This window comes from Hipposideros armiger, unplaced genomic scaffold, assembly GCF_001890085.2.
Source record: "Hipposideros armiger isolate ML-2016 unplaced genomic scaffold, ASM189008v1 scaffold_109, whole genome shotgun sequence".
Taxonomy (NCBI): domain Eukaryota; kingdom Metazoa; phylum Chordata; class Mammalia; order Chiroptera; family Hipposideridae; genus Hipposideros; species Hipposideros armiger.
The window spans coordinates 275283-289989 of record NW_017731459.1 but is presented as its reverse complement, the minus strand read 5'-3'; the positions used below and the strand labels follow the sequence as shown (position 1 = coordinate 289989).

Here is a 14707-nt window from a genome sequence, read left to right as displayed (position 1 = left end):
TCTGGGCCCCCGATGCCACGTCTCTCCCGTACAGCTCTTCTCAGTAGGTCCTGGGGCACTGGGCAGACCTGGCGTGACACAGTTGTTTTGGGATCATTGCTTGGTAAACTCAGAGCCTAGACTTGGGACTCTATATCCAAAGCCACAACCAGGCTCTCAACAAAAGCATAAAGATGACATTCTCTTTTGCTGAAATAGAATTAGTTTGATCGTGGAAGAAACATAGTTAGTTTGACAGAGCCATCACCAGACCCTATGGCACCTTTATGCAAACTAGTAAACGATGCCCCTTCCCTCTAGAACAGTGGGTCTCAACCTTCCTAATGCCGTGACCCCTTAATACAGTTCCTCATGTTGTGGTGACCCCCAACCATAAAATTATTTTTGTTGCTACTCTATAACTGTAATTTTGCTACTGTTACGAATCGTAATGTAAATATCTGATGTGCAGGATGTATTTTCATTGTTACAAATTGAACATAATTAAAGCATAGTGATAAATCACAAAAACAATATATAATTATATATTGTGAAATATTTATTTCTAATTACAACTAAATGAAATTTTGTCTTGAAGCCGGGTACTCGTATGTGGGCGTATCTGCATGTGGGCGGGCCCTTCTGGAGACGGATAGAGGAGCAGTGTCTGGGTTCCTAAGACCATCGAAAATATGTGTTTTCCGATGGTCTTAGGCGACCCCTGTGAAAGGGTCGTTCGACCCCCAAAGGGGTCGCGACCCACAGGTTGAGAACCGCTGCTCTAGAAGCTTTGCTTCCCTCTGTCAGAGAATTCAGAGAATCTACAGATTTTGCTTGAAAAAGACACTCTGCTGACATCTGCTGGAAAGTAGTTGTAATAAATTGACACATTTTTTATGTGGGTGGCACCCCCCCACCCCACATTTATGCAGTGCACAGCCTGTGCTACTGTACGCAGCACTCCCTAGCCATGAGAGCGGACTGTGTTTTAAGAAATAGTCTTTGGCTCCACAGAAGGAGGAAAAACATCAGTGGCAGCTCTAACCTTCCCTCTAGAGACTACACTGAGATGGTGTTGGGAACAGGGCTCTTGAAGACCCTGCGATGTTGGTGTGGGGTATAGAGTTTGCAAGGCTGTTTCTGAGAGCAACTCTACAGTTACTGCCCGTGGGGGGAGGTGATTGTAGAACTAATGCTGATACCACTGCACTTAGAGAAAGGAGCTTGCTTCTGGGTGCCTGCAGGGGATGACAGCGCCCTCGCCTTATGGTCACAAATATGACACACATATGAGTTAAAACATGAGCACGTGAGAGCCACATCTGAGAGTTAGTCCAGGTGCTCTCCATCCTTGCTAGATTGTTTGTGCACTGTGTCAGATCCTTACACTAGCACAGCAATGAGAAAGTCAGCCGACTTTTGTCCTTCCTAGAGATGAGCAAGGAAAGTCTGTTCAGCAGGACAAAGCATAGGGATGCTCTTTATATCTAGAACCCTGTCCGCTTCCCCTTTGCCATCCTTCCTGTGGGTGTTGATTCATTCAGTAAGTACAGCAAAAGACACGGAGTCCTGTATCAGTTAACTTGTGCTGCGTAACAAACCACCTCAAAGTCTTGTGGCTTAAAAGCAACAACCATCTATTTAACCCACAGTTCTGTGGGTTGGACTGAGCTTAGCAGGGCAGCTCTCCAGGCTCAGCTGGACTCACACCCACACCTCAAGGCAGTTGGGGGTTGGCAGGCCTAGGAGAGCCCCAGATGGGTGCACTCTTACCTTTCAGCAGACTAGACCAAACTCATTCACATGGAGGCCTCTTGAGGCCTCGGAGTGGAACTGACACAGAATCTCCTCTATTGCATCCAATTGTCAAAGCAAGTCACAGTGCAGATTTAAGGTGTAGGAAATAGACTCCACCTCCTGATGGAAATTTCTGCCAAGTCATGTGGTGAAGGGCATGGATACAGGGGGAATGAAGGACTGTGGGCATCTTTGCAAGTCATCTTTGCCAAGTACAGGTGAGATGCTGAGTTCTGGGGATAAAAAGCACAAGTCCTGCCTTCAAGGAGTCCTAAGACAAGTGGGAAAGATAAGAAGGGAGCACAGTTAAAACTCTGCTTGATTAGTGCCATGGTAGAGAAATGTTACTTCTCTGGACTTGAAAGTAAGTAACCTGGGATTTCTGAAGCATTACACCATCGGCAGGCTGAGTTATGTGCTAAAGAATTTTATTTCCATATTATACCCAGCCTTATTTTCGTGATTATGTTCTCAGCTCAGAAGGGGCACCTGACATATTTGCCTGGCCAGCCACATCTTTATCTTTAAAGAATGATCATTCAGGTCATAACTTCTTAGTTAGACATTTCTTTTAAGTCGTGGGTTGCTTTTTGGCCTTCTGTGGATGTGCTTGGTGGGCAATGACAAGGACCTTTTTCTAATTATCCAGAACATTTGGGCCAAGCCCTCTTTCCATATCTCTTACAGAGGGGAGAAGGTGGTAGGGATTTGAGGACAGAAAGTGTAAGTGTGAGGGTGTCAGAAAGTGATGATCTGACAGACGCGATCTTACACTGAGACCAAATTGCCAGGGCCAAAAACACTAGGAACTCAATGTTTGCTTACAAAACTGGCCATGAGAAGTGAAGCTCAGAACACAAGACCCTTGCCAGTTGTTTTAAGGAAGCTTCTACTCCAATCATTCAAACTGCATCACCTCGTTGACTCCACTCGGAGTGAGCTCTCAGAATTCCCCTCGCAATGTGGGTGGAGATGTTTCCTGGCAGCTCTCTTGACAGTTGTCATCTTTGACTCTGTCAATAACCCCCTTTGGGGGCTAGAAAGATGGTACAGCAAGACAAGTCCCCAGTCGCTTTCCCTTCTTTGGGGGAGTTCATACCATCAGATGACTGCGGCTGCTTGGCTCACAAAGGAGCATGAAGACTAATGCACAGGAAACGGAAAAGGTTAGATGTGCCTCCGAGAACTGAGTTTGCTTGGTGATTTGCTTAGGGCAGCTTTATCTGAGCATTCACTGTTGGCAGCAGACTGTAGAGATTGCTAGTCTTGAGCATTTTCAAATATGACCACAGGGATTATAAGCTCATGACGGTGTGGTGCCACAAACCTGCCGTGCAACAGACCTGCCAGCTGCAGACCACGTGCATGTGTCTGTTTGAATGCCTCTATTCAAGGGGATTGAAAGGAGGAGTTGAGGGCAAGTCATTTATTTGGAAGGTGACCTCAGGAAACACTGAGCAGAGCAGGGACACGAGTCAGGGAAGAGAAGCTAGCCAATAAAGGATGTGTCAAGCTGGTTAGCACTGTGTGCAAATTCTCCTGGGAAGCTGGTAAGACGTTATCACACCTAAGGAGAGAGAGAGAGCCAGAGTATACCCAGTCCCAACAGTCATGCTGAATGACAAATGCAAGGAGGGATGTCTGACCCCAGAGGCAGACACCACTAATGCCGGTGAGCAAAAGACAAGAGATGCCAGGTCACCCTGAGCATGGGAGAGAAGGTCAGCTTTAGACTCCAAAAAGTTATTTACATACGTGGCAGTGATGCCTGAGACGACTGTGAGAAAAATGAAAAACTTATCTTACCATTCGTGAAAAGCCGTAAGACCTCAGAGGGGAAGGTCTTTTTCAGAACGCAGCTAAAGGAAACTGCCATCCTGCGTCAGGATGGGGCACCAGTTCCAGGGGAGTGCATGCTGCCAGCTGTGGTGCACTTACAGCATGGGTGTCACAGGTCTGGGAGAAAGATCTAGATGACAGCAAGGTAGAATGCAGACCTGCAGACACTTTCAAAAGCCCATTATGTGAGAGCAGCAATTATCAAATTATTCCATGACGGCTACCATCTCTAGAATAGTAATAGGTTTATCAAAAACCAAATAAGCTCAGGAAACGTCAAGCCCCTGAGTTTCTTAGATCCTTCACTGTTCTGTGCATTGCGAATCTCTTAAAGAAAGAAGGCAGGATTTCCCAAACCTATTTTGACCATGAGACCCATTTTACGAGCACTCCCAAACACCTCGGAATAACTCTCCAAAACTAGTGTTCCCCAGCACACAGTTTGGGAAACACCCCACTGGAAGCACTTTACAAGGAACGGTCATATGATAGCCTGCAGGAAATCCATGCATTTTGAAAAGTGGCTCCACGTCCTGCTTTTTCTAAAGCAGTCGAATCTGAGGAGTTTTCTAAGCCTTCCCAGCACTGTGAGTATAGGTCGTGCCTCCTCCTCGGCCAGGCTGCCTGGTAATAAAAATGGCTGATTTTTAGCATTTCTAACCCAGCGTATCCTCTCTCTGCCTTTCAGATGGGCTTCTTTCGCCGAAGGTACAAAGAAATTATTGAAGCTGAGAAGAACCGGAAAGAGAACGAAGATGGTTGGGACTGGGTCCAGAAAAACCAGTGACCTGCCACACCAGTCACATGACCCAATCACTTCACCTGTCGTCCTTGATCTTTGTATCTTCCATATTTGGAAGAAAGAATCTTCTCCAGATTTTTCGGAGGCCCCACTGATGCTGTTCTCATCCTCACTCTATCAAGCCCAGGTGCCAACCTGAGGCAGCCACTTTGGCCAGGTCACATGACTGGAGCCACCACCACTTCCTTTTAAGGATGAACTCTGAACTTTGGAAAGCAAGCTACAGAGCCGAGCAATATTTATGGATGCAACATGCGTGGTCAACCCTCAGGGGAAAACTGTTACCTAAAAGTATTTTTATAAATATAAGCCTTTTATACTGATTATGTCTTTATATTTGTATCAATGTTTTATTATTTCTATTAAATAGTTATATAATTCACTCAAGCACTGATATCTGGCCTGAAATCTTGGAAACACATCTACATTCATGCAAATTTTAAAGGATAAAAATCTTATAGTTCTTTGGAACTTGCTGTTAACATAGACTTGCAGAAAAAATAATCTGAAGAAACCTCATGTAATGAATCCACCCAACTGGCAGTGCTGCATATAAACTGTGGTTGTGGCAGGACCCCGAAGACATTTCACATCTTTATTGCCTGGAGTCAAGTTTGAAGTAATGTGCTACAGAACTATGCGTTTTTTCATATGTACCTTTCATTGGAAGATTCCCAACAGGAATTTGGATGGAAAAATCTGATTCCTAGCAGCAAGTCTGCTCTGTGTCACCTCTACACAGCAGACGTCTCAACCCCCTTCCCCCTGGATTAATACAAGAGAGCTTGGAGCAACGCCAGTCAGTCATCTGGTAAACCTCAGAATGGCATCTCATCCTGGACATCATGCATCAGAGTCCACATACTACCAGGACTAAATCGGTGCCCACCAAGCAAAGACTTGTGTCTGAATGCTGTGTTGTGTTGCCTTTTAATGGTCATTTGAGTTCAGAGGTCTCCATTTCCCCATCACTCTTGCTGTTCCAGTGAATGGTAATTGCAGATTCCTTCCCAGAGATGACCATTCAACCTGTTCTTAGTTTTTCAAATAGCATCTTCAGTGGGTTCCCCCAAAAAAGCAGACCCCAAGACGAGGATCTGCCTACAAATAACTTAGTAAGGAAATGTTCCCAGGGGACACCAGTAAGGAAGTAAGGGAGGCAGGGCAGGGAAGGAAGAAGCCAGGTGAGGGTGCCGTTTCAAGGATGGTCCCCATGGAGGTGGCATCGGCCTGATCCTGCAGGGGAGCTCTGGAGGGTAAGTTAGTCTCAGAGTTCTCCAACCTGAGGCAAGGGAGCTGAGTTTTCATGTCCTTGCATCCAGAGGAGATGTAAACTTTCTGCTTTCAGTTCCTACTGGTAAAATGGCTCCAGTAGCTCAGGGATAGCCCTCTAAAAGAGAGCTACAGGTCGACCCCCAACCTGGGGAGGCATACAGAAATGATGCAGAGGGATCAGGGCACAGCCCTAACATCCTCCCCTAACCCCTGTATGTGCGAATGATGAATCATGGCCTTCAGTATCCAAGCTTTCTGTTTGACAGTGTTTAGTATCAGATGCGCTGTGCTGCTCAGTTTTGAGTGCGTTGTGATTTTCTAAAAGGACAGTGAGATGATGGCTGTAGCATGCTCAGCACTGCACCTCGCCCATAGTGAACGAACACTCAGTAACTGTTAGCAGCTATGGCTGCTGTCACCACTGCTGGATCACCATCTAATATAAAAACACACGGCTCACAGCAGGGTCTGACAGAGTCCTTCATAGCTGATCAGAGCCTGCTCAAGCCCCAGGTACATACAGATGGCATCAAATGGGAATGAAACAAGAAACAAGATGAAGGATCTTTGTTATAGGACCCTGTTTACTGGAAGCTAACATGTTGGGGGACTGTGAACATTGTTAAAAAGACAGAGGACTCAACCTCAAGGGAGACAGGTTTTCTATACAATTGGCGAATAGTTGCAAATGTATATGAGGATGCTGGGCAGTTGCGAACCTGGCGTGGAACGTGTGTGTCTTTCCATGTCTTGTTGTGCAGTTGACTCTGATGCAGGAAGAAAATGAATCATGTGTCCCTTCCTGGTGAATATGGGAACAGACAACAAAAGCCAGAGGGCCAATGGCAGGAACATGACTGATCTTAGAATGAAGTTAGGGATGTTGCAGGTAACAGGGATGGAGGCACAGAGGTAACTACAAGGCAGATGCAGGCAGAGAAACCAGGTCTCGCTCGGAGTTCACCTGTGACTTTTATCAAAAGCAATAAAAGCAGCCTTGAGTGGGTTTTAGTCAGTCATGTAAAGGATATTTATGGGGCCCCTGCTGGGTGTCAGGCACTGTACTAACTGCTAGAGGCTCCCCAGAGAAGACCACAGGCAAACCTTCCTGTCGTGGAGTGTAGAGCATGGATTCCTTTCTGAAACCCCATGTGCAACTTTCCTTTGATGGGCTCTTGTTCATCGTGTCATGTTGTCCTTTAATAAACCTTCTAGAATGCTTAGGTGGTAGGCCTCGGACAGCTCCATCAGCCATTTGGCCAAATGCATTTATAGCCACTAGCCTCCTACAAGAGGTGCAAATGCATTGGTGACAGTGTGGAAGGGTGACCCACAGGCCCCCAGTTCTGCCAGCCGAAAGGGAAAGGCTCCTTTCAACACAGGCAGGCTCTTGTGGGCAGTGTCAGAGGCTGGATCCGTTTGCTTCTGCAATGTCAGACTCACGTGAGTAGTCACATAACCCAGGAGTTCACTAAGATTTCATAAGGCAGTTTTGAAGAAAATCATACGTGATGTCAGCAGGAGCAAATACTGGCAGACACTCCAGGAACTGGTTTGGGAAGGATGGTGCCTCTGCTTGTCTGATCATGCTGAGTAGCAAGCAGGTGGGGCTGCAGGGACCAGGCTGTTAACCGTTTAGCACAGTGGTAGAGAAAGAAGTCCAGCACACTGTTTGCGCTCTCCCAGTTTGGGCATTTCACCCCACCCCAGTTCAGAAGGCCTCAGTAGGCTCCCGGCGGGGGAGCACACAGGGTGAGTTGTGTCTGTGTTTCTTCTCCAGAATTTTCTTTTACAATTCCACAGTGCATTCCAGTTTCTACCCTGCCCGTTTCTATGGGTTCACTGTGGAATCCTATAGGATACTCTCTTGCACAGCATTATTTCAGCCTGCTTCAGCTTTTCCGTTGTATATTCACTATGGTTTTAACCAGCTGTCAGATGGATTGAGATACTTTTTAAATATGAAAAAGGACCTTTGTAGAAATTAAGTAAAAGCATGCCCCCTGTTTTCAAAAATGATTCACTTATGCTCAGTTTACCTGGGACTCACCAATATGAAACATCCACAAAGTGAGCCCTGGACCTGTCACAAAGAAGAGACCATGAAGTGTAGGAACATGGAGGCACTAGCAGAAGCGAGTGGGCCCATTGGCTTCAGGGTGACTGACAGGCACCCATCTGGAACCACTTACCACTGAGGTTACTGAGGCTTTCCCAGTCAGTTCAGAACAATGCCGTCTGCATCACCAGGAGTATCCTGAAGTTTGGTAAGTGTTGTAGAAAATCCAGTAGAAAGTCCTTCTTCGCCAAGTCATGTGTAGCCTACTGTCCTTGAGCCAAAGGCAAGGAGGTTAAGAACAAACAAAACCAGCAGGTCTCCTGGGAACGTTTGGGGCCTGTTTTCAATACGAAGCATAGTGGATCCCTCAAGTGATATGCGTGCTATATGCTCCCTGTTCAACCCCAGCAGAGTAATTTTTTTAAAAGGTTACTCCTTTTAGTTTTGGATAAGGCATTATGCCCAGGTGAATGCAGTTACGCATAGGTTATACATGAAACACATGCACCTGATTCAAGCTTCCCAAAATTTACAGGCACTGGGAAGGATTATAATTGTAGGAGAAATGGCCCTTTAGCACACAAAAGGCAGAAATGTGTCATTTTGGAAAGGTTCCACTATACAAGGTTTTAGCTGATGTTTTCTTCTGCTGTACAGAGCAATACTATACACAGTGGAGAATATTTTTTGCAACTGTGGCTGAAGGGAGAATACAGACCCAGTAGGGCCAAAGCGAACCTTCTAGAATGTCTTCTAATTGTCAGCACATTGCGGGGAGAATGAACAAAGTTCCCACATGGTGCAATGCTTTATAGCGCCATGATCTAGACTTCAGACTTTATTAAGATTTTCTGTTTGTTTGTTTTTAAATTCTGATGTGCACGGTGTGACTGGCAGAGTGAGTTTCAAAGCTTTGAGAGTGATTAATTGCATGGCAGGCACCCACTGCTAACTTCACTTCCAGAACTTGACTGATGCATCCATGTACATTTCCATTGAGGAGTTTTGGTGGGAGGGGTGTTCCTCCTCATGAAGTCACGTGTATTAAAAAAAAAAAAGTCTATGCAGTCACTTCTAATTCACTTGCACTGTTTGGGGAATGCAGGTTTACAAAAATACATGTTTGGAATAAAAAAAATGGCTGCAAATGATTCAGGAGTTTGGTCTGAAATGTCTTTGCTAATGAAGAACTTGAACCGTTTTAGGGTGCTGAAGAATGGGGTTGCAATGTAATATAATATGAACATTAAAGCGCATGTGTAAGTCCATCTAATTGCACAGGAACAACCCACTCAATGTGGCTGAACTGTCCCCGATCTTTGGCCGCCACTCAGTAGCCATCACCTTCTCTGTCCATCACCTACCTGCCCAGGGCCACACCTGGGACCTTGATCTTAAGATAAATGTGCCCGAATTAAGTGGAGTGCATTCCTCGTTGCTAGTCAACTGCTTCCACATGCATCCACCATCCACTAAGCATTTTCCCATAAGCTTTTTGGTTGCAAGACATTAACAAACATTGTATTCTCTGAATTTTCATCTCCTCCATCTGCCTAGTTATGTCCCTGTTCTTATCTCAAATGTTGTTCACTTCTGTGGAGTTTTTTTTTTTCCCCTAGATGAGACCAGCAAAGATGTACCTCTTTTATTGGTCTTTTTCAAGAATATGCGTTTAGTTGTACCAATCAAGTCTACGGGTTTTTGCTTTCTATTTCATTGATTGCTGCTCTTATTAAAATTTATTTTACTCCCCCACGGCTAAATTTCATACACATACACACCACACAGTATAGAGGGGATACACACCAAGGGGTTAAAAATGGTTGTCTTTCGTAGGTAGGATTGTCAATGTTTTTGCTTCTTGTTTTGTTTTTATTTGTCCGAATTTTTTCTGCAGTGAGCATGTACTGCTTTTGTAACCATGAAGCATATGCAAATTATTTTTTAAAACAAAATTACATCTAGGAGACTATGAATGGCTAAGCCAAGAAAGATTCCAAATTGTAGATCTAGAAAGGAAGAGGTTTATTTGCAGCAAAGAGCACTGGTGAGCCTGACACTCAGGACAATGGTCCAGTGAGTAATTTCAAGCATTGTCGTTCCAGATGCTTCCTGGCTCAACAAGACCTGCCACCATCACGAGTGCGAATTAAATACACTTCTCCAAGGTTGCCCAACCTGTTTCCCTAAGCCAGAAAAGGCCTTGACAAACTCAAAGGAGTCAAAAGAGAAAAAATAAGAAAAGAAGCGCCAATTCGTAAAGTCTGCCTCTAATCAGGAGTTTTTCAGTCCACCAGATTACCTCTGGCCCTTAAAGTAACCTTGTTCATCAAGTTACTGTGCTTAGTAATAGAATGAATGTAACCACTTACTTAGATGTCTGTCTACACTAATATTGATTGGCAGCTATCCATCGGCAAAGCCATCTGCCCCTGAGATCGTGTTCATTCATTCAGTGTCCCCGTCTAACAAAAGTTGGTACAACAAGTTATCACCAGCTCTGTGCTGAAATCTGAGGCTGTGCCACCTGGGCCTCCTGCCTAACCTCTGCTTTTCCTCAAAGTCTAGTCCAGGTCATTTTATGCTTTATTTGATAGGATTCTTCTATCATTGAAAAAAAATCTTAAAAATTAAAACAAATCGCAATAGAGCTATGACTACTATCCTTTGAAGACACCAAATAGATGAAGCAGGAGGCATTTAAAAAGGATCACCAGGAAACCTTTCTTCTAAGAAGTGGCAGATTAGGGAAAAATGAAATTATCTCTAATTCAACATCTAATCAGAACCCACCCTATAGGTTAGGAGAATATTTGGCTCCATATAATGGAAAAATCCAAAATAGCAATGGTTTAAACATAACAGAAGCGTGTTCCTCTCTCTAGAAGACCAGAAGTGGGTCATCAAGGTCTGGTATAGCAGCTTCATAGGTCCCCAGGATCCCAGCTCCTATCTTTCTAGGCATGTGGCTTCCATTCTTAAAGTTGCCTCATGGTCCCAGATGGCTACCAGGGCACCAGCCATCATGTCCACATTCTAAGCCAACAGTAGAGGAGAAGGAGAATGACACATGCACCCTACCTTTTAACTAACTTTCCCAGAAGTCACGTACAACAGTGACCAGAAATTAGATGAATGTACCCACCCACAAAGGAGGCTGTGGAATGTATTATTAAAGAATAAGAGGAGAATACAGTGCACATATTGGAGACAACTAACAGTTACCATACCTACCATGTATAAGATACTCAGAATATAGCTGCCTTAAGCCATAAGTATGTATCCTTCAAATCCTAAATCTAACTGGATACAAGCAAGAGAAAACTTTTATTTAGGGTGAGGGTGGGAATATCAAGTACACAGGAGTTAACCATATTCATGTGCATATAAAGCCTCTTCTTGTTTTAATTTTTTTCTCCTTTATCCACCCCCACCCCACTCACATTTCCCTCTCTCCTAGAGACACCAACATAATGAATACACATCCTTAGAAATGTATGTACCTAGTACTATTGTGTGTGTTTCACTTAAATGGTATTGAACCTAAGAGTTCATCCTGTGTTTTATTTTTTAAGGCTGTAGTCAATGTTGCTGTGTTTACATCCAGTTCATTGTTTCCAGCTGTAGCACTACATTCTACATTGTTTCCACTGCATTTTACTCCTCCAGCACCCCTGAAGGAGGCTCTAGCTGCCTCCAACTGAAATGAACCTCCTCTCCCATGTTGCCTTATGGACCTGAACTAGAACCTCTCTTGGTATATGTTACATATATTACATCTGAAGGTGGTTACATTTTCATTTGGATTGAATGTGTTTGATAGCCATACAAACACATCTCTTTGTTTTCTTATTAGCCATCTGGGTTTCCTCTTTGGGGTCGATTTCACCTCCTTAAATAACGCTGTATGCTTCAGTTTTCCAGAGTAACACACACCTCCACCTCTCTAGCCACTCCTCAGCCCATTTTGCTGGTTCCTGTGCTTCTTCCCAGCCTCTCCATGTTGGAAGAGCCCAAGCTCTGACCTTGGAACTCCTTTCCATATGATCTCCTTAGGGATCCCATTTGGGCTCCTGACTTTAAATGTCACCCACAGGACCCAAACATGTGTCTGCAGCCTGGACCTCTCCCCTAAATTCTAGACTCACGTAGTCAACCATCACTCAGCTAGATAGACCATATGGCTCTCCAAGTTAGTCAGCATGTTCAGAAATGAAATGCTGCCATCCCCATCTCAGAAAATGGCAGCTTTATTGTTCTGCTTGCTCTGGCCAAAAGCCTTGTAGTCATCCTTGGCTCATGCCTCTCCCACCCGACATCTAATCCATAAAACATCCCTGCCGAGTTTACTTTAAAAGTAGATATGGGATCTGACGATGTCTCACCAGTTGGCAGGGTCTGTGTTGCTTCTTTGCTCACGCCTGCCAATGGCTCTCATCTCACTCAGAGTAAAAGCCCGGCCTCCGTGGCCATAGATGATCTATCCTCCATTACCTTGCTTAGTTCACAGCTTTACTTAGAGGACTTAGAACAGCATGTGGCACATAGGAGGTGCTCTGTAAATGTTTGTGGAATGAATGAATTTAATTTTCTTAACTTCTTAAAATGGGTGCTTAATTCAGCAATATTCGGTCTTTTTTATTTTTTTCTATAATGTGCATTTAAGGCTATATAGCAGTTCCCCAAATCTGTGCCCCACAAATAAACGTAGATATGCTTATTTTTATTATCATTCCATTCTGAATATTTTCTATTTTCTCTTATGATGTCTTCTGTGCCCCATGAGTTATTTAGAAGTATGTTTCTTAATTTCCAAACATGGGTTTGTTTTTTTTCCCCTAGTTTGCTACTAATTTTTTATTTAATTGCACTGAGGTCAGAAACAATGATTTGTATTAGACTAATCATTTGGAATTTGATGAGACGTCTTTATGGCCCAACGCACAGTCAATGTTTCTTTTCGTTCCATGTGTGCTTAGGAAGGATGTAGACCCTGCAATGTAGGTAGGCAGCATTGTTCTATAGATTTCTGTTACATCAAACTTGTAAGCCATGTTGGTACAATCTCATAAATCCTGGTTTGACTGTTTGATCTATCAGTTGCTGAGAGAGGTGTGTTGAAATCTCCTACCTTCAATTTGAAGAGACGGTAGCGGGGAAATGCTGGGGCATGAACGGTGAGGGCAGCACGAATGCTGACTCCTGGCTCTCAGCTTCTCATGAAGAGGGGTGTTTGTGCTGAGTGTGGCTAGAATCATCATGGAGCATGCTCTAGAAAAGGAAACCTACCTGCCTTTTATGGGGCTAGCAAAAGAGCCTACTTACAAGTGGGGAGTCGAGGGGATACATGCTGAGCTGGGGTGACAGATGTTCAGAGAAGTTGCGTATCCATGATGGGAATACCAGTTGCTAGTATCCGGGGGAAGTGTGGCTATGAAATAGCCTCCCCCTGGAGCTATGGGTTGCATCTGGTCCCCTTTAACTCATTGCCAGGCAACTTTGAGAAGCTTCCAGGATCATTCAGAAACAATTCTGTTTCTCTCTCCATATCCATTATGGCTGCAAATTTTTCTTTATGTCCTTTCAGTTCTGTCCACTTTTGCCTTTTATTTAGGCCTGAGGCTATTTTATTAAGTACCTAAAAGTTTAGAATTATCGTTTCCAGATGAAATTGAACATCTATCATCATGCAATGACCTTCTTTGTCTATCTCTGCTAATACTTTCTTGCCTAAAGGTTCATTTTTGTTAGTATTTGCACAACATATCTTTTTCCATTCTTTTACTTATAGCCTTTCTATATCTTTATATCTTGGATGTGTCTCTTGTAAACAGCATATAGCTGATTTTAAAAATCCATTCTAACAATGTTTTCATTTTACTGAAACCTTTAGTTTATCTATACTTATTGTTATAATGAAATAATTGGATTTATTTCTATCATCTTATTTTGTGGGGTTGTTTTTTGTGTGTGTTGTCTTTTTTTGTCTACCTTTTAGTGTTTCTTTTTCTCTCTTTTTCTTTATTTTCACATTCCATTCTTCCCCTCCGTTAGTCCCTCTTCTTGTATTCTTTAAGTGGATACCCAGATACCCTAAAACTTGAAGACTTACCATAGTTTACTTGTTTAACGTACCACAGGCTAAAGTTAATTACTATCTTTTAATGTCTTTTAATTTTATACTTGAGCCTCATAAGTCATTGTTCTTAAGGTTTTCTGCAGTAAATGACTGCCTTAGATTGGCCCATGGATTTACCACTTTCTCCCTCTTCATTGTTTCTTGCATTCAGATCTTCCCTCCTGAGGTCATTTTCCTTGTGCCTACTACATCCTTTAGAATTTTCTTTAGTGACAGTCTGCTGAAGGCCAGTGTCTCTCTGTTTTGCTTTATTTGAAGCTGTCTTTAATCTGCCCATATTCTTAACTGCTTGCTGGTATAGAATTCTAGACCCGCAGTTATTTCCTCTCGGTGGATGAATATATCATTTCATTTTCTTCCGGTTCCTGTTGTTACTGGTAAGAAGTCAACAGTCAGCCCATTCATCACTCCATCAAAAGGGTTTTGTTTTTCCTCTCAGGCTTCTTTTGAGATGTTCCGTGTTTTTGTGCACTGAAGTTTCTCTTGGATGTTTTAGGTGGGATTTCTTTTATTCTGTTTGGGGATTCGCTGGGCTTCTGTGGTTAGCTGTCTTGCATCAGTTCTTTCCATCTCTTTAAGTATTATCCATCCTCCATTCTCATTTTCTTCTCCTTTTACTACTCTAAGTGTTAAACCACCTTACTTTATCCTTCCTGCCTCTTTACCTACTTTCCTATTTCCATTTCATTGTTTCTCTGTACAGCGTTTGAGCCTACTTTTTGCATTGGCTATCTTTTCAGCTGTGTTAAATCTGCTTTTAGAATTATTTATTGAGATTTTAGTTTCAATTATATTCCTCTATCTAAATGTTCCATTT

General features: G+C 43.4%; 1 protein-coding gene across 1 annotated transcript in view; it reads left to right on the top strand.

Moving 5' to 3' along the window:
• The window catches only part of ITGA9 (integrin subunit alpha 9), a 330870-nt gene extending 321968 nt beyond the window's left edge, over window positions 1-8902 (top strand). Inside the window, exon 28 of the mRNA XM_019647245.1 lies at window positions 4304-8902. Coding sequence (XP_019502790.1) covers window positions 4304-4402 — 99 coding nt within the window. The 3' untranslated portion in view covers window positions 4403-8902. The remainder of the gene's footprint in view (window positions 1-4303) is intronic.
• Window positions 8903-14707: the final 5805 nt, after the last annotated feature.